The sequence below is a fragment of the Hibiscus syriacus genome, unplaced genomic scaffold, assembly GCF_006381635.1.
Source record: "Hibiscus syriacus cultivar Baekdansim isolate YM2019G1 unplaced genomic scaffold, ASM638163v2 tig00111941_pilon, whole genome shotgun sequence".
NCBI classification, from domain to species: Eukaryota; Viridiplantae; Streptophyta; class Magnoliopsida; order Malvales; family Malvaceae; genus Hibiscus; species Hibiscus syriacus.
The window spans coordinates 1,498,831-1,522,490 of NW_024063217.1; the positions used below are offsets into that span (position 1 = coordinate 1,498,831).

Genomic DNA, 23,660 nt, shown 5'->3' on the forward strand with positions numbered 1-23,660 from the left:
ATGAGTTTTAGATAGTAACTAACCTAATCCACCTTTAGATATAAGGCTAGGATTTCAATCGACTAAAAGGAGTAGTGCTCGGTCGAGAGATTAGATGCTAGTGTTGACGCCGAGTGGTATTGCCGTGATATATTCTGTTGATCTGAACCAATAGGGTACTTGCACTTGCTAACGCCAAGAGGTATTACAATGCATTCTCAACCTGTCGAGTCTTTACTAGAGATAGCGTAGGGCACCTTTAATAAACTCTGTCAGGCAAGTAAGACATAGAAGTAAAACCATCCTGAGAAGATAGACTTAAGTTTCCTAAGTGACTCCTATCATTCATTCCCATAGTAGCTTGTTGTGTGAGGATTGTCAAGTCGTTTTATTTAAGTCCAGTGTTCACATTTTGTTTTGCCTTTACATTCTGAATTGATCTTCACTATACACAATTCACTTTGCAACGCATCTTCATTTTCTGCCACATTACACTATCATTCTCTTTCCATCAATATACATTTCATTTTGCCTCAACATTCTCATTGGTACATACCATCACACTAATTATACTTAGATAAAGTAGTTATTTGTTGTGATTAAACTTATAAATTTCCTCCAATCCTGTGGATACGATACTCACTCATCATTGTATTACTTGTTCGATTGTGCATACTTGCACATACTTCGCGCCCATATTTAGTACTCACAAAACACGAACATACTGATACCGAGGTGTTTGGTAATGATGCTAGCATACTTTTTGAGGGATTTAGTTCCATGGGATGCAAAGATATGATGAGGTTCCTGAGAACTCCAAAATTTCCTCTCGAATAAGGCTACAAGTGAGAACAATAATAATGATTAATTCAATTAAAAATGAGATAAATTAGGGCGACATAAAACTAAGCCTTGATTGAATATTCGGGAAACGATCAAGACATTCAGGTTACTTTAGTAAATGATACTAGTATCGAGTAATGAATCAGTCTGGATATCTTTAGGTAGTGCACGAGGCACTTTAAATTGATTAACCAGGACCGAGGCCCGACTCATGCGAGGGGTAGCTTAGTCAAGGGTGTTGTGTCCGATGTAGAGATTTTGGGGCCTCATCCTCGGTAGACTAAGGGGTGCATGAGCTCCGAGATGCAGAACCCTCAGTCGCATCATGATGTATACCATAGAGTAGAGAGTGCAGTATATGAGTATACTCACTATTGCATATTTCCTTGATAACTTAAGCATCTAATGAACATTATTAGTATGGTTTAATTGTTAGTGTGGCACTGGGCTAGTAAGCTTAGCGTTTGAAATTTGTTGCCTTACATAGGTTAGTAGGAGGAGCAGTTGAGGAGCCTTTTGTTCAACTCAGATCCAGACCAAGATTCAGAGTAGAGTACGTCTCAATTTATTTATGTAGAGGGCATGTATATTTGTAGACCCCCTTTTTGTATTTTTTAGTCGTAACCTCATTTATAAACGATGATCTATATATTTTGAATAATTTATTTTGGAAGATCCCGATGTAAATTTATTTATAAACCATGATTGATTTATATTACCATTAGCGTTTTAAGTATGTGTTTTATTTGAGAAATTAAAGAAAGTTTCTGATTAGCCACTCTCGTGGTTCCTTGTGGTATTCTGATCGATCGATTGTGTGTCGTATTGGTCTAATGTGTTACAAGAAAGAAATACAATCCAATTAATTAAGCAAAAAACATTTACAATTCAATATTTTTTAAATAAAATAAGTTGCAACGAAGATTAAAACAAGTTTTTAGAAAATTCAATTGTTAAAGATAACTTTAACTTCTAACTCTCCGGACTTTGCTGGAATTATTGTCGTGTTTAATGTGGTTTGAGCATACCCTAAGTCAACATAAAAAAACATATAATAAAGTTAGTATGTTAAACATATGGGTTGATTGGCATTAATGGCGACCCAATTATTAAGTTGTTATTTTAATCATCCAACTGCAAAATCTTTCAATTTAATCACTATCATTACAAAATATTGATTATTTTAGTCACTTTATGTTAAATCTAATCAACGGATTTAGAAGAGATCCATTTTAAATGGAGTGAGTTTATTTTTTAAAAAAAGTAGGTGTGGGATGGGAAGAGGTGAGGTGAATTTTTTTTCTAGACTGAATATGGAGTGATTTTATTAATCGTTTTTCTCCATAACATTCTTAACTTTTTCGTTTTGGAATACTTCTCCAAACTAGTTTTTTCAACGAGTTTTCTAATATAAAACACTTTTTTCTAGTTTCTTGATATGAGTCAATAATTACGTTTCAAACGTGATTTTTTTTTTGGCTGAAAATGAGTTATTTGTAGATGCTTTTGTGTATCAAACGGAATTTTGGGCTAAAAGCACTTCCATAAGAATTTCCAATCGGCCCTAACTCGAACATCAAACATCAAGACGAAAATATCACATTGTTTAATCAGAAATTTGATAGAGTTGAATTGGAACTAAACCGTGTTAACCTAGATACTGTTGGATATTCACTCTGGTGCTTTGCCTAGGTTAGGTTTTTGTTACAATTTCTTCAGAATACTTGGCTTCATTTTTTTTTTTCGTTAATACGAAAGGAGAAGATGTATATGGTGAAGAAAAGAAGCAAGAATCTGGTTCTTTACCTACTGGGGTTGTAAGATTAGGAATGGGATTACTTGACTTGAACAGCAAGAAAAACGGAAAGCAGGTGTCAACGGAATCCCATGTCACATAGGCTCTTGATAAGCTAAAACAACAGACCAGACACTGTAGGAGTACTAAAATAGTCTGGTCTAAGTTGATTATAAGGTATTATCTGTTCAGAATTTTTCTTAGCCTATTAGCAACACACAAACATTTTGTGTGTTACGTGTTGAGTTTGCATTCAAGAAAACATTGGTTTAGAACAGGAATGTATCGAGCCACTGGTATTATTGAATGACCAGAAGAAACACATGAGGAAGAATTTATAAGAAAACATGCGTTACATCTTGAAGAACCAAATGAATGAAAGAACGTTTTCGTTACAGTATGTGCGCAAAAACAAAAATTGAATTGAATCAGTTGAAATAATGCGAAAGGAAATGGAACATATATAGTATGAAGATTAGGTTGTATATTGTGTGTTTGTGTTTCGGACTATGCATCCCACGGTGCAATCCAGTGTCTGCCATTGACAAAACTTTTGGCTAGAAAGGGATGCGCCCGTCGAACTCTAGTTCCTTCGCCCACGACACGCCACGCACAGCCGGAGCTCCGGGACCCCAGCACTTGTAAACCCCAAAAAACGCAGTCCTGCAAATGGAACCAACAAGATCAACGTGTGGGAACAAAAATTGGGGTAGAGGTAATTAAAAGGAGAAAGAAAAATGAAGGGAACGTACTTATTTTTGTTGCTGGCATGGTCCCAGTCGTCCCATCCACCATGAGCAACCAGGTCATCAAAGTAAGTGTAAGCATAGACAATCCTCGAGTATTGACCCATGGCTCGACCCACATAAAGTGGACCCGTACCCGTCACCTTGCAACTCACGAATGCAAAGCCCGTCTTCTCGTCGGGTGAGTTTCGGCCGTGGGCTGCTATGGATCCGAATCTTGTGGCTATGGAGTGCAGCTCACAGTCCTGGCAAAGCAGCAAGTAGAGAAGTATGTTTATGAAATGCTCATTAAACTTTCGACCTTTACGCTTAAAAAAGAATGCATCTTTTATGATTGTTTACTCAAGTATTTTAAGTATTTGTGAGTTATCATTTTAGCTAGTTGTGTACCACTAGTTTCTGACAGACAAAAGGCTCTGATTGATAAGAGAAAAAGCTCTCTTCCTTTCCTTTAAGCTTTACGAAGACAAGACTCAAGAGTCAGACTTACTATAGAAGAATGCGATGTCCTTTTCATTTTTCTTTAGCAAAATGCATTATACATCGCTCATTTTTCAAAGTCTGCACCAGAAGTCACGAGAATAACCCTTTTATCTTTGTCTTTTAATCGAGTATATATATATATATATATAAATATTGAAAAAAATGAAGGAATATAGTTCTTACTTTGTACATGGAGCGGCCGTTTCCAAAGATGAAGTCGATTGACCCCTCAATGTAACATTCCTTGAAGTAATGGCGACCAGCATCATCACAAAGAGTGTCTTGTGCACCATAGAATCCACAGCCTGAGAAATAAGCCTTGTCGCCGGATATCCGAAACGCCACCGCTTGCCATCCTTGCATCCCTGGCATGGGTGCCGGTGCTGTATTCTACACAATGTACATTCAATAATATTGTTATTTTCATGATTAAATCAGTTCAAAATCATTTCAATGTATTTTCACTGCTTCAGTTAAAAATACTAGCGCCAAAATAAAGTCACATGCAGCACAGCGTTATAATAAATATAGGTATCTTCATTTATTTATATCTTTCGCGAATCATCTGCTGCTTCTACTTTCTCCATTCAGTCTGAATAATTAATGGCTAAGAATGTTATTAGTTAGCTGTTCGGTGGTTTCGTATACCTTGAAGCTGATGTTTCTGGCAGAGAAATAATTAGCATACACAGTGACAGAAGCGGTTTGATAAGTACGCAACTGTTGGCCGTTGGATCCAAGATCACTAGCTCGATCATGCCACTCGACGAACGTCACCTCTCTCCCTGCTCCCTGCAACGTAATGTATGGCTTTGTCACCGGCACCACCACTTTCTCTCTGCAACGCCACGTCATTCCAGAAAAAAAACGCTTAGACAGCCATTTTTTGAAAGTGAAGTAGGTTTAACATTTTAAAATTCTTTTTTTTTTCTTATAATGGCTTCCCATGGAAATAAAATTGAAGTATATTACATGTAATATCCAGCGCTGATACGAATTAGAACGTTCTTTCTATTGTTCTCCGGGACATCATCGACGGCAGCTTGAACTGACCGGAAATGACCCAACCCATTAATGTCGACGGTAATCAGCCGGTGGCCCATGGGTCCGATCCACTTATGGCGGTGTCTTGTAGCTACAACCGAGCTTGTAGCTACTGATAATGGCGGCGAAGGACAGAAGAATGAAGCAAAAACGAAGACTAAACAGAAGTAGAAGAACAAGAAGATATTAAAAGACTCCATTAAAATAAAATATAATTTACTGATCACAGAATGGAAATGATGAAGCGAATGAGAGAGAGAGAGATACGAATGTAAAGAATGTTTCGATGTGGGATTCTTCTGTGGTTGATAATTTGAGCTCGGGATCTTATAAAGTGACTCATATTGATAAATTAATTGAGTTTAATAAGTTTTCGGTGGTGTTTTGCAACGGTCATTTCTTTTTCGTATAAAGGCTTGTAGGGTAGCTTTTATGGTAGCTCTTGGCTGTATTTTGCGCGAGTCTCGATGTTCGATTCTTACTATTGTAATTTAGCAGAATCTGTTCGTTAGTAGAAACCAAAAGAATCCCCATTTTAATCAATTAACTGGTCGGTCCAAAATAAACCATGCATTAATGAAGCATTAGGGTTAATCTTTCCCGTTAATCCGAAAACGAAACAAACGAGAAACGGTCACCTTTTGTGAAGCGTCAGGTGGTGTGGTGTGCATGAAGGATGATGGTACAGGCATGGCTCAGATACTTAAATTTTCGATGAACTTAAAAAAATATTAATCCCCCCCCCAAAAGTGACCCTAAAACTGGGGACGTTTTTACCCAAAAATACCCAAACAATCAATAATTACTTTTCAGTCACCTTTCTCCAAATATTACCTATTTAGCATCCATTCTGATAGAGTGATAATAAAGCGCGTTTCAGGATACGCGTCTTGCAGACGTGGAGAAAGGCGCAAATCAAGAAGCGCGACTTCTTGGGGTTCTGTCCGACTGGACACCACGATGAAAAAGTACGGATTGTAATCCGTGACTTCGCGGGGTTTTTTGACACGTCAGGGAGGCGCAGATAATGAAGTGCACGTTCGATTATTTACTCTCAATTATTTCCCATTCTATTATTATCGCAGATGCCTTAAATCCCATACGACCCCTCCCCCTCCCCCTATAAATACCCTCAAATCCAAATATCAAACCACACCAAAATTACACTCACATTCTTCATTCTATAAATTTATTCTATCAAATAGGTTTGTTATAGTTTTTAGAAGGCAAAATTATTTTTATTATATTATATGTATTTCATTTAATTTATTTGACAAATTTTATTGTACTAATTATTTTTATTACTTTTTGCGGTTGTAAAATGGAAGGCGAAATAATATCTTGAGACATTTTTTCGATACGATAACAATATTAAATTGGGTTATTTAAATTATTGTGAATATTTTTAATATTAATTTATATTTTAATTTGTATACTATTTATTTAAATAGGAGAATAGTCGTATATTAGAATTCATTTTTGAAGATATAAGACTTTCAATCTTTCAAACTATCAAACTCTCAAAATGAGGCTATTTGAGCTATTATTTGCTATGAGAAATTTGGGAAGATGAAACTGACATGATCTTCGCATCAAATTATTCTGCCACCTTATCCTTCAAGAGAAACATTACTTTTGAGGACCTGGTCACTAAAATTTCAATGAAGGTTCATGTTGGAAGTACTAGAAGAATGTCAGCATTTCAGTACAGATTTCCAACTGCATTGTTTTTGTTAACTTATACAACGTTCGAACTCTCTAACAATGGCGATGTTGCTATGATGACTGATGCTCAGAAGCAAAATTCAGACGTTGTTACACAAATATATGCCACATTTGTTGAAGTGTATGCGGTTCATGGTATGTCATTATACTTCCATTATGGGTTGGCTCAACAAGTTGATCAAGTTGACAGCCCAACTCAAGTAATGTGTAATGATTTTAAGTCGTTAATGGGAAATCTACATCCTGATACCATTTCATCAAGTTCAATGGGGAGACATTCATTAGTAACTTGTTACGATCTCTACCGAGGTGGCTCTATGAACAATCTGTATGTCAACATTGCTTCCAATTTAAGGAGAATGCATTCTTTTACCAATTTCTTTGACCTTAATATGAAGTTTCCCTCGACACAACAATATGTTCAGTACCCATTTGACACGATGCTTCAAGTTCTAGAGGAAGACATTCAACAAAATTCAGACGATGTTACACAAATGTATGCCACATTTGTTGAAGTGTCTGTGGTTCATGGTATGTCATTATACTTCCATTATGGGTTGGCTCAACAAGCTGATCAAGTTGACAGCTCAACTCAAGTAATGTGTAATGATTTTAAGTCATTAATGGGAAATCCACATCCTGGTACCATTCCATCAAGTTCAATGGGGAGACATTCATTAGTAACTTGTTACGATCTCTACCGAGGTGGCTCTATGAACAATCTGTATGTTAACATTGCTTCCAATTTAAGGAGAATGCATTCTTTTACCAATTTCTTTGACTTTAATATGAAGATGCTCTCGACACAACAATATGTTCAGTACCCATTTGACACGATGCCTTCAAGTTCTAGAGGAAGACATTCAACTACGAGTTGTTTCGACCTCAATGTGAGATGCATACGACACAACACTCAGTTCAAAACACGTATGACAAGATGCCTTCAAGTTCAATGGGAAGTCATTCAACTACCAGCTTGTTCGACCTAAATATCAGCATCATAGAGGAACCCTCATCTCTACCAAAAGAATCTCTTCGTGAGCCAGGTGCAGATGATGCTGAGACTGAATTATTTGATGAGTCATAATCACCGCAGTTCAACATGAACTCCAATGATGATGATTTAGATGAAGTTCTCATGAATACGGTACACATCGAACCTCCAACACACATGCATGAAGCTAAATATGATGCAATGTACGAGTCAAAATTTACGGATATGCCTAATATTGGTGACTACGGATTTAACTCATCAGTCAATGATGGTGAATTATATATCGAAATGGAGTTTTCATCCAAAGAATAAATGATTATTGCAATTAAAAATTACAACATTCGTAATTCTGTTCACTCTAGAGTCGACCGATCCACCACCAAAAAGTATGTATGCCAATGTGTCCAACATGATAATGGATGCAACTGGATGGTTAGTGTAGCGAAGAGGAAGAGAAAAAACAACATATGAGAATTAACAGTATACAACAGTCCTCATGCATGTTGTGTTAGAGGGGATAAACCAGGACTATCCCAACTTGGACTCCGACATTATCTGCCAAGACATCATGCTCATGGTCAAAGCAAGCTCTCATATAGCTATTATGGTGCTGATTTAAGCTATACAGTCTTAATATGAGCACGCCATCTTCTACAGGAAAGCATGGAAGGCAAAACATAATGCCATTAAAACTTCACGGTGAGTGAGATTCATCTTACAACGAACTACCAAGTTGGTTTAGGGTAGAGCGCATATGAATCCTGGGACAATAGTCGACTTTGAAACTTGCCATACTTACCACAAGATCGAGTGCTTCGCGTCGATGTCAATTCTAACGATTTTTTTACTTACCCACAGTGCATTAATGATGTGAAATACTACAATCCCGTGGTCCAAATTGATGGGTCATTCTTGTATGAAAATACAAGCAAGTTTTACTATTGACAATTGTCCAAGATGGTAATCGCAACATTCTTCCAGTTACTTTTGCCCTTGTTGAAGGTAAATAATAAAATAAATACATACATATGTACCAACCTTCTAATCAATGAGTTGCCAAATTTCTTCCAATTTATCTGGTATATCACAATGATTTTCCCTTATACATGACCACCTACTCAATGTAAACAAATATTTCATTATATACTCAAAAAATTATTTATATACGAACTCGACATTGAAATTACCTCAACAATAACGGGAAGACTAATTGGTTATTCATGACCGGACATAAATACCACACCCATGATTGGAGAAAAAAGAGACATCCGCCGATAACATTTTTCTGATAATCAGTTGCCCAACACATTTCTCTATACAGAGACGCCAAAACTGCAGAGTCTCAACTAAGTCCACCGGCAACATGAAAATCTTTGAGGTGACACAACCATATATAATGAACTTGGTTACGAGATTTATCGGGCATCAAGATTCGTCCTATGAGTTGTAATATGCAAGCCGGGACAAATATTTTAGCATGTTCCTCGAAACAATCTTCACTTAAATGTTGAAATTTTGTAGCCAACCATGATAACGGTATTTGACCACCATTGAAATTAGGCGGGATACTTCCAAGATACTCCTCGCACAAGGAATGCCAATTATCATCCATCACACCAGAAATAACATCTCCATCTATCGGAAGCCCCAAATGTATGGAAACATCCTCCAACGTAATAATGCACTCCCCACACGGAAGATGAAATTTGTGTGTCTCTGGTCTCCACCTCTCAATCAATACAAAAATAATGTTGGATTCAATGTTACAGTGCCCTTTATATTTTGCTATGTAATTGAATTCAGCCTCAGCTAAATATGACGGACATGACTCGATATCTCTAACTTAGCATTTACGAATAAATGGATCTAATATACGATCATTCCCCTAATTTAATAAATAATATACATATTAAAATATAAACTAATACTAAAAAATAAATAAATAAAACATTCACAATAATTCAAATAACACAATTTAAAATTGTTACCATATTGACAAAATGACTCGAGATATGATTTTCATCTAAAAGCATTAACCACATTTCATTTTATAACTACAAAAATTAATAAAAATAGTAAATTAAATAATAAACTATTAAATGATTATAATATAATAAAAAATTTATAGCTTCCAAAAAACGATTACAAAACTTACTTAAAGCTTGTTACAAGAATTGATAAGGAATAGAATAATTTTTTTTGTAATTTAATGAAGGGAGGGAGGGAGGGAGGGGGAGGGGATAGGCGATTGAGCAGTATTAAAGGGGTAGGTTGTAATTTAATGAAAGGTACAGTTCATGATTTGTACCTTTCTCCAAGTGTTAAATTTCCCGCTAAGCACGAATTATAATCTGCGTTTTTCACCGTGACGCTAGTTCGGACATAACCCTAGGAAGACACAATTCATGATCTGCACCTTTCGTCCACGTCTGCAAGGCCTGTATCTTGAAACATGCTTTATTATCACTCTGTCAGAAAAGATGCTCGATCGATAATATTTAGAAAAATGTCTGACATGTAATTATTGATTGTTTGGTGTGTTTTGGTACAATGCCTAAACGGGTCCACTTAAGTTTTTTTGAACGTTGGGAGTACAAAATTCTTTGCTCTATCAGGGATAGGGACAAAAAAGCCTAGACTCATTGACATATATGCTTTTCTATATTTTATTCGTTCTATATATATTCAAGGCTACGTTTGTTTTCATAAATGGAAAATATTTTCTTACTTTTTAGTATTTCATCGATAAAAAATAGATGATTAATGTATTTTTCTGATCAATATAATTTTTGTCATTTTTTTGAAAATATTTATCATATTACTTTTATAAATTATTTTTGAACTTTTACTTTAAAACATAAACACTCAAAAATATTATTTTATATATTTTAATATTTATATATATTTTTAATATCATTTTAATAAAATATTAATTATTAACATATACTTATTAATAATTTTAACAATATAACATTATTTTTTAATATTATAATAATATAATATAATTATCTTATAATAATATTCTTATTTTAATAATTTATAATTTAATACTCTAATTATGATAAATAATTAATATAATTTATAATATTTTTATTTTAATAAAATTTAATATATAAAATAATATTTTAAAAATAATATTTTTCTAATAAATATATTATTTATTATATTTAATATTTAAAATTAACAATTTTTGAAAAGATTATCAAACACTAGAAAATGATTTACATATTTTATCCAAATATTGTAAATTTTTTTAATAAATATAATTTATTTTACAGAAACTATTTTTCAAAATTTGATTTCCGTGGAACAAACCAACGTTAAGAATCACTTACTTAACAAACGCTTCAAATTGTAGTCTATTTTTCTTAATAATTTTCGAGATAGCTTAAAATGCATTTTTCCCTCGTATTACTTCCCTAAACACCCAACACCAAAAGTCATTGATCATACGGAAAAAGAAGTCGTTGGTTATGATTGGCTTGATTATAGGCTTGGACCCACTTAAACATATGCTACTAAAGTTTGCACCTTTTGCTTTTTAAAGTCCTGGTATGGGGTTTCCATATCTCGACAGGTTTTTGCTAAAATCATGGCCATGCAAGTTGCATTGATGACGGTCATTATTCACTGTGAGTGACGAAGACAGCCCATGAGTATGTTATATGGGCTTTTGTGTATCAATTCAAAGTATAAGGATGGGAATCATAATTTGACCTATAAATTATATAAAGAAGAGTAAAAATAGCGAAACCTAAAAGCTCAATTACACATGATTGTACAGTGATAAGGAAATGAATTACCTGACAAAAACAATATATTAACAAAAATAACCTATTTCAATTCCCCTGTTTCATTGCACTATTTATCAAGTCTCAGCACAGCTTGTTGAAGCCCGGAGGCGGTGAAGATTCAGCCATTTTTGGGAAAAACTGTTCCCTTTCAAGCGAGACATGCAGACGAACCAATACCTTAACCGTCCAACCCCAAGCGATAGGAGCGAAACAAAACGCATAGCCGAAAACAGCTAAAGCGATAGGGACGTGCCATGACCAGAAGAGAACCGAAAATCCCAATCAATGGAACGTAAACTTGAACGGCAGGCAGTAAGAACGAGTTGATCGTTATTGATGACAGAGCAATGGAACCGAGGAAATACAGTGTCCAGCATACTAGCGGGTGAATTGTGCGAGGAATAATGGCGAGGGGAACTAAATAGGCCGCGAGAATCGATCAGATTGCTACGAGCTTTAGTGCGGTTTGGATCAAGGACCTGGTTTTGTCCGAGTTCAATTATTATAGTTTTCATTTCATTTTAGTATCATTCCATTAAAAAAATTAATACGTTTAGTAACTAAACTATCAGTTTTGATCATTTTAGTATCTAAACTTTTAATTTTTTTTTCAAAACTTAACGTCAAATTTTGAACGAGATACTAAAATAAAACAAAAACTAAAGTTTTTAACGGTAGAGTATTAATGGGGAAAAAACCGTCTCAAGGAAATAATTTTGGAAACTAATACATTTGTTACAATGACTTGAAGTTTTCACGTCAAGGTGACAAGTTTTAATAAAAAATATTTTTTATTAGAATTTGTCATTCCGACGTGACAAAAAAGAAAACTACGACATTTGTTACAGTGACTTGAAATTCGTCACGTTGAGGTGACGAGCTTGAATAAAAAATATTATTTAAACAAACTCATCATTTGGGCATGACGAGATCGCCTTGCACTGTATAACATTTGTCGTAGATCTAAAAATATTTATTTAGGGCAGTGTTATGCTATATAATGAGCCCACCTGGCGTAATGGGGAAAACCCAACCCAAATGCAAAAATCACTGGGCTAATATTGCATCTCTACTATGGGTTTGGGAAGATTCCTGCTTCATGAAGTTCCTCCATTGGATTGGAGCCTTTGTGTTTCTAGGCGTTTTCCTGCTTTGAGAGGAAACTGAGATACCAAAGTATAAATTCTGTAAGCAAAAGGATTCCTTGTGAATTAAGATTATTCATTCACATACATTTTTGCACCAAAGCATCACCTTCCTTTTTATTCGGTAGAAAGGACAACGTCATACATTGCTGTTTGATTCATTTCATTTGTTTTCCTATTCTCTTGAAACTTTGGCCATCACTTTTGGCATTGCTTTTACTTTGATTTCCAGTAGATTTTGTTTAAGGAAGAGTTTCCCACTTTTTTGTCTTCTTAATTCTCTAGACGTTTCACATTTTGTAAAGGTTATTTATGAAAACTGCAGGAGAGGTGTATATGGAACATTGAATTTTGTTCAATCACATGTTGTAATTGTAGCAGGTTAGGACATTGATTGTTTAATTTGTTTTATACCATTTTCATTGCTTGAAAAGTTTTGTGTGTGTGTGTGTTGAATATGTATAAATCAAATGAGAGATACAGGGAAATAGTTATAGAAAGAGGTGGTGGAGAAGACAGTGAGGACTCTCCCTGTAGAGACACAAATCAGTTTCCGAAGGTGATGAACAAGCCGATACATCCGCCGATCGAAACTCATTTCCTCCTCCCTCCTCCCCCGCCTCAAGAATCCGAGAAAGCCGACGAGTTCATCGGGGCTTAAGTCTGTGCTTTTGTATCCACTCAAGATTCGTGATTCATTGAAGAGACTCCGGAAGAGCAAAAGCATGGAAACGATCCTTGAAGGAACTCACGATCCGAAAGACGAACAAATTGTTCAGTCTTTCTGTGAATTACTTTTTCTTGAGGATCAGTTACCGGCAAAGCGCAATGACTATCATACACTTCTACGGTAAAGTGAATGACAATGTTCATATTAATGGAAGAATGAATGAATGCCTTCTATATATATATATATCAGTTAGGTTTCTAAGAATGAGAGATTTTGATCTGCAAAAAGAAAAAGAAATGTTTCTGAATTATCTCCAATGGCGCAAGAACTATGGAGTTGATACAATACAAAAGGCAAGTGAAGTTCAAGCTATATCTTACCTTTTTATGCATGAAGTTTTTGCACACATCTCATTGTCTTCTCATTTAAATCTGCCATCCAGGACTTTAAGTTCAACGAGCTTGCAGAGGTGAAGAAATGCTATCCTCATGGATTTCATGGTGTCGATCGAAGTGGTAGACCGGTATACATAGAAAGGGTCGGGATGGTAGACCTGAATGCATTGCTTCAAGTGACCAGCATAGACAGATTTGTTAAGTATCATGTATCGGAACAAGAGAAAACACTAAATTTAAGATTCCTGCATGCTCAATTGCAGCCAAGAGGCACATAGCATCCAACAAGTATCTTAGACGTGAAGGGAGTTGTAAGCATCTATTCCCTTCTTAACTTCACCCCCAATCTTTTGCATCTTTAAAAGGAGAAACATGAAAGCTTTATATTGTTTTTTCTTGCTGAAGAGTTCTACTTGTTTTTTTCTTGCTGAAGAGTTCTACTTGTTTATAATCATGTCTGGAAGTTGCATCATAGTATGATACGCATTGATCGAGATCGATGCTTTTTTACTCGTGATATGGCCTATTTTCTATTACAGTATTTACATCAGTATGTTGGAGCATGATAATTGATCTAATTTACTACGAAAATACTTCCTAATAGTGAGTTTTAAATTTATCTGAGTGTTATTTCTGTCAAGGGAATGTCTAATTTCTCAAAGCCTGCAAGATATCTCTTCATGTCTGGAAGTTGCATCATAGTATGATACATTGATCGAGATCGATGCTTTTTTACTCGTGATATGGCCTATTTTCTATTACAGTATTTACATCAGTATGTTGGAGCATGATAATTGATCTAATTTACTACGAAAATACTTCCTAATAGTGAGTTTTAAATTTATCTGAGTGTTATTTCTGTCAAGGGAATGTCTAATTTCTCAAAGCCTGCAAGATATCTCTTCATGGAAATTCAGACGATTGACAGCAATTACTACCCAGAGGTAAGTTCAATTCCATTTTATTTCCCTGGTTTAGATTGGATAAACTAGGGAGAAGAAGATTGTGGGAATGGTTAACTTGTAAGGTTCAATTACTAGCAACGATGTGTTGACCGATTAGCCAAAGGCTAGGATCAGGATGCACGCTAGTTGTAACTGATTGTTAGCCATTATTTGAGGCAATTAGTCCGCAAATCTCTGTTCCATTAGCTTTTATCACAGTAGAAATTTGTTCAGTATGCAGACACAACCGGTTCTTCCAATTGTACTCTTGAACTTCACAGCTCAGAACTTATTAGGTCATGTTCATTATATTATTAAGGTAATTTTGGTTAACTATATTTGTTCTTGCAGACACTAAACCGGCTCTTCATTGTCAATGCTGGGTCTGGGTTCAGGATGCTTTGGAAGGTCATCAGGGCCTTTATGGATGCACGAACCTTGGCGAAATTCATGTACGTACTCCAGAAATCGATTCCCTTTGTCACATTTGAATATTAATTGACATTGATGTTTCAGGTGCTGGGATCCAATTACCTTAGCAACCTAATTGAAGTGATTGATCCTAGGTAATTCATCATTCTCATGTCTACTATTCATGTAGCAAAGTTGGCAGTTGTGGACGTATGTCCACATATATGTAATGTATTTATGCTTTTAAGCCCTGAACTCAACAGTAATTTGCCGACATTTCTTGGCGGAAGCTGTACATGTGCCGACTGTGGGGGTTGCTTGCTTAGTGATAAAGGACCCTGGAAGAATCCAGAAATTACAGAGAAGCTTAAGGTTGACTCCAACTTGGTAGATTGTCAATTAACACGACTTCACATATGCACTACAGCATGATCCTTAATGTTGTCATTTATTATATTACAGGCAATTTCTGCAACAGAAGAGACCAATAAAGAAGGAAATGGTGGCCTAGCTTCAGGAGATCCTTTGATGCATGATACAGTAAGCATCTCTAAGCAGGATAATGACAGAATTAAAGCAGACGACTTGAGAAAGGAGGAAAGTGCAGTGAATGATAAATTTGCAGCAGCAGAGCTCAAGGCACTGGAGGCTGCCCTTGCAGAGACCAGTAAAGTAGGTACAATTTCACACCTCTCGTCTCTGACAACACAAATAAGATCCGATGCCAATGATTTTGGTCATCTTTATGGGACAGAAAATTGATGCATTGGAAGTGGGCACTTGAGGACACCAAGATGGTGAGTGGCACAAATATGTCATGCTTGGTAGTCCAAATCAGATCATTTTTGTTAGTAATCTTTGCTTCTGTTTTGGTTTGATAGGTCCTTAGTTAGAGGGCTTGCACAGCATATTAAAGATCTGAATGCTTGAACTTACAATTATGACCAAGCCGGATGCATATTTTCCTTTGTTGCTTGAAGAGCTCAAGGTAGAGAGAGAAATGGTTCATGTGCTCCCCTACGAGGCGATTCCACGTTGGCCAAGTCCTTGTTGAAACTTGGCAACTATCACTTGAATTGTTTTTATTCTTGTTTTCTTCTTGGAGATGTGATTATTTGGAATATTTTATCATCAAACGGATTAAAAAAAGGTTGTTTAGTTTAAAATTAAATATGAATAAAGATATTGAAATTAAATTGGAAAACTTATCAGTTCAGAGACTTCAATTTTATTTTATTTATTATTTATTATTAAAATAAGGATTTATCAGTTCATATTTTTTTAAATACTCATACCTTTTTTATATTAGGGGATATTTGATAATCTTCTCAAAGAATTTAGTCAGATGAAAATTAATATTTTAAATATATATAAATAAAATATATATTATAAATTATAAATAAAAATTTAAATTAAAAAAATAATACATTATCAGTACTTTTATCAGAATAATAGGGAAAAAACTCAAAAAGGAGTCCAAAAATACGAGGAGAGGAGAGATTGTTCTTCACTAATTAAAAAGAAGCCAAACACATAATTAATTTTCAGATCCTTTCCAAAAGCGATTGTTCTCAATTCACACAGCCGTAACTTCCAAATGAGCACGGGCGAACTTCTCACCAGCGAGCCTTCTGAGCTCAAGTTTACTTGTGTGTTCATTTATTTTCCCTTCAAGATCTACGGTTTTCAATTTGTTTTGATTTGTTTCTTCATGTTCTTGTGTTTTTGGTGAATAGTTGAGCTGAGGAAGCAGATCTCGTGTTCTCTTCAATTGTCGAATAAAACTGATAATTATGTAGCTTTCAAGGTGCGCATCTTTATTTATCAGCTTCGAATTCCCCCTTTCAATATAGTTTTGTAACTTTGATCTTTGATTTATCATGATCTTCTTACGCTTAAATAATGCGACGCCGTACGCCTAAGTTTGGTTGATGAACAAAATCAGGAATAACGAATGGATCAACGTTTCGAACCTGAAAAGCTTTGATTTTTAAGGTTTAAATCTCAAATTGATGTTGTACGTTTCCTTTTTGAGTTACAATTGGTTTTGTTTTCAGGTGAAAACAACAAATCCAAAGAAGTATTGCGTCCGTCCCAACGCAGGGGTCGTCTTGCCTCGATCCACATGTGAAGTTATGGGTACACTAAATTAATTGTATTTTACTTTATATTTTACTGGTTCTATCTCTACTCATTATTGGATTCAGAATAAACTCTAGTACAATGGTTGATTTTGATTTAGTTACAATGCAAGCGCAAAAGGAAGCTCCACCTGATATGCAATGCAGGGACAAATTCCTCCTTCAAAGTGTCAAAGTGAATGATGGTGTAACGACAAAGGATATAACTGCAGAAATGGTAGGTGACTATTTATTTTACATGATCTTATTTACAATTTCAACATTAGGAAATATGTGCAGCTTATTATCTATGGGGAGTGTTTCATGTTATAGTTCAACAAAGAAGCTGGACATGTAGTCGAGGAGTGCAAATTGAGAGTGGTTTATGTTTCTCCACCACCAGTTCAAGAAGGGTCTGAAGAGGGATCTTCAGCGGGAGTCTCTGATTCAGATGGCAGGCATGCAAATGCTGCTGAGTTTGCTTCAGTAAGATTTTCCTGCATTTGCTTTTGTTATTACTTGTTATCTTTATTATTTTGGTAGTAGTTTAGATTCTGTTGCTGAATGCAGGGTGCAAGAGCATTTACCGAAGGGCTTGCAGCTCAAGATATGTCTTCTGAGGTATTTTTAATTTTAAATCTTCTGATTCACCGTGTGTTTCTGCATATGCACGATTGATTTCATTTTATCTTGATAATAGTAATTTATTTTGGTAATCTGAATAGAGTAAGTTTCATATCTTCAAGGTCAATTAACTTCATTCATTTGCTCAGTTGCTCTGTCATTAGATGAATAATTGGTCAGACCAAAATGTATTGACCTACTATGTATATTTGTGAGCTTCTAAGCCTAAACCTATGGTTCAGTAGTTTGTAATTATCACCCTTAAGCAGGGAGGCATCACATGGAGTTTTCCATCGAATGCATCTGGCAATTATTTTAGCCAGATTTTGCACCATTGGAGCCCAAAACATTTTTTTATTACTAAATGACGTACATTTAATGCGATGTTGATACAGCACAAATGTAATAACCCTCGATGATACTTTTTACTAAATGACTTACATTTAATGCGATGTTGATACAGCACAAATGTAATAACCCTTGATGATACTTTTTATAATTGCAGGCAAGAGCTCTTGTAACAAAACTGACCGAGGAAAAAAATAAGGCAATTCAAAAAAATAACAAGCTTCGCCAAGAACTGGTGAGGGAAAATTGATCATGACTTTTTAACCAATATGTATTATGATTAATGTGTATGATAGAAGTATTATCAGTTCTCTCCTTCCCTAGTTCCTTCTAGACTGATGCTTGCACGTATGCAGCAAAAAACACTTCATATTTTGCTTTTTAGTTATTCTGGTATTTTTCTGTGCTTCCCTGCCCTTTTCTTCCGTTGTGAATGATCAACTTAGTAAGTAATAATCTGTGTATAGGAGACTGCATTGGAAAGCTCTTTGTTTTCACTATTTCTCAAAGCATATATCGTCTTATGTTCTTTTAGGGACTTCTTACATACAATGATTCAAAACGTTTTAGGAACTTCTGAGGCATGAAGGCAGCAAAAGCGGCGGTGGCTTGTCAGTCATTTTTGTCATTTTGATCGGCTTGCTCGGCATAATTATGGGATATATCATGAAGAAGTCATAAGCTACCATCTCCTAGGTTCTTCAGAGTATTTCTCTTCAGCTTACCTTCACTTGAAAAGTATGATGAAGGAAAAGGGAAGAGAACTTAATGGTCTTTGAACCTGCTGCTTCACCTTCAATTGGCTTTTACTAGTTAGGTTTGTGGAAATTAGTAAAGCCGGGTACTGTTAGTTCCTATTTATAGATGCTCAAGTTATTTATCAATATTGAATCTAGTAATAACATGTTTATGCAGATAAATTTATATTTTCATAAAGAATGATTTTGATTATTACAAATGTAAATGAAACACAGTGATGTGTCCAACATTCTGGGACCTGGGGAGAGCTCAGATTTGCCATCATTCCCCGACATATACTGGGGACAGACACTTGAAGACATCAAGTGGATGGCAATGCTCTCTCATTCTGGTTTAGAAAGATCATTTTTCACTTCCCAACGAATCCCAAAATCTGCCTTTATAATCTCTTGTGTACTGCTCACATCCACTATGTACTCCCTCAGTCCTGCAAGTTTGAAGAAAAAATAATAATTTGCTTTATTCTAGAATGAAGCTTCCTGTGATAAAGAGGTTTACCCATAACAGTAGGGCTGAGCAACAGATTACGATTAACAGAAAGCTGATGTGAATCAAAATGGTTGGACGATTTATGATTAGCTAAGTAAAAGAGGATTTGACTTTATATTTAATTTAAATTAACTTCAAGAGATCATATTTTGAGGAGCATTTATGAAACGAGTTAAAAATTTTAATAAATAATGTTTTAAAGTCATAAAACAACGTTATTTTTTTAAAATAAAATATAAACACTTCAACACACACTTTATATGAAAATTTGATAATTAAAATTAATCGAACCGAAAATCAAAAGATGGTTTTCATTTTAAAAAAGAAAATTAATCAAATCGAACTGCATACATCCACCATAAAATTGCCTACTAGTTAGTTTAGATAAAACTTGAGAGACTTCCGTTCGGCATTCAGCGCACCCCATGTTTGCAGTCATCACTATAACCTGAAACTGAAGTTTATGCAAAATTGTTTTCTGAATAACTGAATTAGAACTCTAAAACGGCAATGGTTTCCCGTGTGCAATTCACACTGCTGCAATTACTGGGATTAAACTATCCATTCTTGTTTCGAGTTTGCAGAAGCTTAAAGTTGGCCCTTTTCGTTATACAAATTCGATTTAGAAACATCGGAATCATAGAGGAAGCGTCCAAAAATATGTTGAAGAAATCTGCAGATCTCAATGAAGAAAACCAAAAGGTATTGTCCCTAAAAGTTTGGGAAACAATATAACGTGATACGCAGAGTAAACTATGGGCAACGATGAAGCAAAGCTGGAAATTGATGGCTACAAACTTTGATATAAAGGAAGTGACCCAGAAAACATACCGACGGGAGCGCCAGGTCCTCAAAAAATGCAAGAGAGTGTTATTATACAATGCCATAAAACAGTCGAAACAAAGTCTCTGCTCCGCTTCTGCGATGATGAACTCTCTCCCTCAACCAGGTTTCTTACAAATTTACGACGTCTTTTTACTTCAAACAATCAATCCCTCCAGAAGAAGGAACTGGATAGATTTGGCATGCTATGGCCACCAAGCTTCTACCTTTGCGACACCTTCATGTTCTCAACATGGTTATATATATAATGACAACCAATTTTAAAAGCTTTGTTTTTCTTAAATAAACTTGTTGATATAAATGAACAATGGAAAAGCTAAACTGCGGAATGGACCAAATGATATTTTAATCTATTGGATGGTGCATCAGAATATTATTAAGTTGAGAATTCTGAAAGCTTCCTTAACGCTTTATCTTTAGCTTTGCACCATGAAACAGGGGAGATGGGGACCAAGGCCTACCTCAATTTAAGAGTAAACTAATATATTTAGGCTTAGAATCTTTCGTATTAGACCTAATCAGATTGAGATGACTTGTTCAACAAACTTTAGGCTATAATTTAGAAAAATACATATTTTTTTAAATATTCTCATAAGGTTATAATTTAGAAAAATACGTATTTTTTAAGTATTCTCGTGATAGTATTTGTTCTATTTTTAAATAGAATGAAATTCAGATAAACCTTACTGACAATGCCTACTCGAAAATCTGGATGATCTAAGGAGAACATGCCAGTATTCTTGGGGTTATCTTACATGAAACAAGATAATGGCACGGAAAGACAGGGGCAAAGATTAAACTATGATTGAAGTTACAATTCTAACAAATGATACCATCAAAGTATACAACTTGCAAAGACAGAGGCAAAGATTAAACTATGATTGAAGTTACAATTCTAACAAATGATACCATCAAAGCATACAATTTGCAATAATTTGGTAAAGAAATGGTAACTTTCACACGTAAGCATCAAAAGCAGCTATTACAAAATATGGTGAAATTTGATATTGAAAAAAATTCATAAATCAATGATGTTCTCACAGATATCAAAAGGCCAGTTAGACCCCAAGTTCATACAACTCTACAATTTGAACATTTAGAAACATGAAACTGCTGAGCTTTGGCCTCTGCAAACTCACCTCCTGGAAAACCTTGTATCCTTCAGAGCCCTATTCGTTTTGGTCCCCTTGACTAACAATGCCCGCTCTCTCTCCTTCTCTCGCCTCTCCCTCTTCAAACGTTCTTCCCGCAACTCTTCTATTGTTTTCTTCCCGGTTTTCCTTCCATCATCCTTCTGCACTCTTTCTGACCTATCATTGCCACTCCCCTCTTCAACATCTACATTCCGCTTCTCCAGGTACCACGGCAACTTAACTCCCTTTCCAGCAATCCCATAACCCAATCTATACTTCTCGTCCTCTGGCGCCACAACCTTGGGTGCCTCCTCTTTCTTCAATTTCTTCCTCTTGAACCCATCTTTCTCGGCACCCTCTTCCTTCCCCGAGACTTTAACGGGATCAAAAATCTTAATCCCTTCAAAGAGATTAATGTGACCGGATTTGGGTTCGGATTCCACAACCTCTTCAGGCTCTTCGGCAGCAGATTCTGAACCTCCAGGTTTATTTAATGGAGCCAAACCACGAGCAGCCCGAAGCTGCTCAAGTCGGAACTCGGCATCCCTTTTCCTTGCCTGTTCACGTTTTAGCTGCTCTTCTTTAGCAGCGGCTTCTTCATCTTTACGTACTTTTTCTCTGTTCTCGTAGTTATAAACATTCCAACGTTTCTGGGGCAAAATATTTAACCCACCATGGCCTCCCATAGATATTCAATTCTAAAATTCAATGGAAAATCACCAGCGTATAATTTAGTAGGTTATGTAAAAATCGGAATTTGGGGTCAACAAAAGCCATAGCCGGACGTAAACATAACGCGGAAACTGAACTTAGGTTTAAACTTACAAACAAGAAAAGAAAATTAACAAGACCATAAATTTCAGATCGCAAAGCAATTGTGATGCGAGGCAAATCGAATTTCAGTACAAAGAGAAACCAGATTGAAATTAAGGTATTTAATTAATTTAATGGGACTACAATTATACCCAAAATTGAATGTATTGATCCGAGGATAAGATAAAAGAGCCTGCTTACCTTCTCTGCCACTTAACGACGATTGAAACAGGGGCCTCCTTGCTTTGCGAATCAATCGAAAAAGAGAACCCTAATTCTTATTTCTTTCTTTTTGGCAATCATTTAACCCTAATTCAAAGCCGATGGATAAAATTAGTAATATATATAATATATTTCGGCTTATTTAGATATTATATTATTAAATAAGCCCAGCAATATTAAATATTATTAAAACAGTGATTTGTTAAAATAATAATAATAATAATAATAAAATACTGTTAAACTAGTTTTTTTACTCGCGCAAATTTATTAATATTAAAATATATTTAAGAATATAATATGTAAAATTTTAATAATATTTAAAAATAATTTACTTATTTTATTAAATATATTTAAATATTTAACTGTATTTTATTATTATTATTATTATTATTATTATTATTATTATTATTATTATTATTATTATAACAAATCACTGTTTGGATAGTTTTGAATTTCCTTTATATTTATCATAAATTAATTCCATAATTATTATATAAAAATATATTATTTAATTAAATATTTTTGTATCCGAACAAACATCAAAAAATGGTTCTAGTTTATAATAATATTTTATTTATGGATGTAGTCGAGTTCGAGTATGGTTGAGATCAATTCAATTCAAAAAATTTAAGTTGAGATAAATTAGAATCAAAGGTTCACGAGTTTATAATTGTCAAGTTCGACTTGAACTTAAACTCAAAAAACTTAAAATATTCTCAGATTTAGCTAAATTTAAATTCGAACATGGACTTTAAGTATATAAAAATCTTATATTATATTTTTTTGTTAATCTGGTTTAAGTACAAGACATTATTTGGTTAAAGATAACTCTCAACCATTTGACATTAAACGCTACCATCTCCTGACGTTCATGGTGATTAAATCCGAAACCTTAAAGAATAACAACAATTTCTTTATTACCGAGGGCGTTTGGTTCGTGCATTTTATATTAAATTTTGAAAACATATAAATATAAATTTAGTTTAAAATTTTATAATAAAATTTTTGAATTGTTCATAAAATTTTTATTATGGTATCAGATAGCTCGTTTTAAATTAAATTTGAGTTGTCGTACTCATCAAATTGAATATTAAACTAAACTTTGATTACATTAAACTCGAATAATTCATATCGGTAAAATCTCATTTAAAACCCTAATTTTACCCTATGCTTCCTCGACAGTGTGGCTTGCCACGTTTCGACGATTGCTAAATCAAGTTTTGACAAAATGATTAAAGAATAAATTTAATATTATTAGATAAATAATAACATCAGCCATTAGGTAATAATAGCCTATAAGTCCAAAGAGTCTCCCACTTAATAACTCAGACATCATCATAT

At 34.8% G+C, this 23,660-nt stretch overlaps 3 protein-coding genes, 1 long non-coding RNA gene and 1 pseudogene across 5 annotated transcripts; 2 read left to right on the forward strand and 3 right to left on the reverse strand.

Moving 5' to 3' along the window:
- Positions 1-3,069: 3,069 nt before the first annotated feature.
- On the reverse strand, positions 3,070-14,715 carry LOC120173082 (probable pectinesterase 68). Of its 2 annotated transcripts, none has more exons than XM_039180366.1 (6): positions 5,164-5,191; positions 4,819-5,107; positions 4,495-4,684; positions 4,030-4,236; positions 3,370-3,608; positions 3,070-3,280 (listed from the first exon to the last, which is right to left on the reverse strand). In XM_039180366.1, exons 2-6 carry the CDS (start codon positions 5,088-5,090, stop codon positions 3,175-3,177), a joined length of 1,014 nt encoding a protein of 337 aa, XP_039036297.1. In that variant the 5' UTR covers positions 5,091-5,107; positions 5,164-5,191; the 3' UTR covers positions 3,070-3,174. The 2 variants fall into 2 exon arrangements, with proteins under 2 accessions (XP_039036297.1, XP_039036298.1); XM_039180367.1 differs by lacking the exon at positions 5,164-5,191 and adding an exon at positions 14,712-14,715 and having other exon boundaries at positions 3,072-3,280; positions 4,819-4,981.
- LOC120173177 lies at positions 12,850-15,898 on the forward strand (annotated as a pseudogene).
- Positions 15,899-16,488: 590 nt separating this feature from the next.
- Positions 16,489-18,892, forward strand: LOC120173084 (vesicle-associated protein 1-2-like). The gene is made up of 8 exons (XM_039180369.1): positions 16,489-16,617; positions 16,705-16,775; positions 17,026-17,107; positions 17,211-17,326; positions 17,422-17,574; positions 17,659-17,709; positions 18,218-18,295; positions 18,631-18,892. Exons 1-8 carry the CDS (start codon positions 16,566-16,568, stop codon positions 18,739-18,741), a joined length of 714 nt encoding a protein of 237 aa, XP_039036300.1. The 5' UTR covers positions 16,489-16,565; the 3' UTR covers positions 18,742-18,892.
- A 228-nt stretch (positions 18,893-19,120) lies between these two features.
- On the reverse strand, positions 19,121-20,160 carry LOC120173087. The gene is made up of 3 exons (XR_005521019.1): positions 20,140-20,160; positions 19,681-19,762; positions 19,121-19,246 (listed from the first exon to the last, which is right to left on the reverse strand). It is a non-coding gene; the product is annotated as an uncharacterized LOC120173087 (long non-coding RNA).
- A 1,021-nt stretch (positions 20,161-21,181) lies between these two features.
- LOC120173085 (uncharacterized protein C5E4.10c-like) lies at positions 21,182-22,400 on the reverse strand. Its single transcript, XM_039180370.1, has 2 exons — positions 22,299-22,400; positions 21,182-21,982 (listed from the first exon to the last, which is right to left on the reverse strand). The coding sequence occupies exon 2, from the start codon at positions 21,968-21,970 to the stop codon at positions 21,287-21,289; it is 684 nt and encodes a 227-aa protein (XP_039036301.1). The 5' UTR covers positions 21,971-21,982; positions 22,299-22,400; the 3' UTR covers positions 21,182-21,286.
- Positions 22,401-23,660: the final 1,260 nt, after the last annotated feature.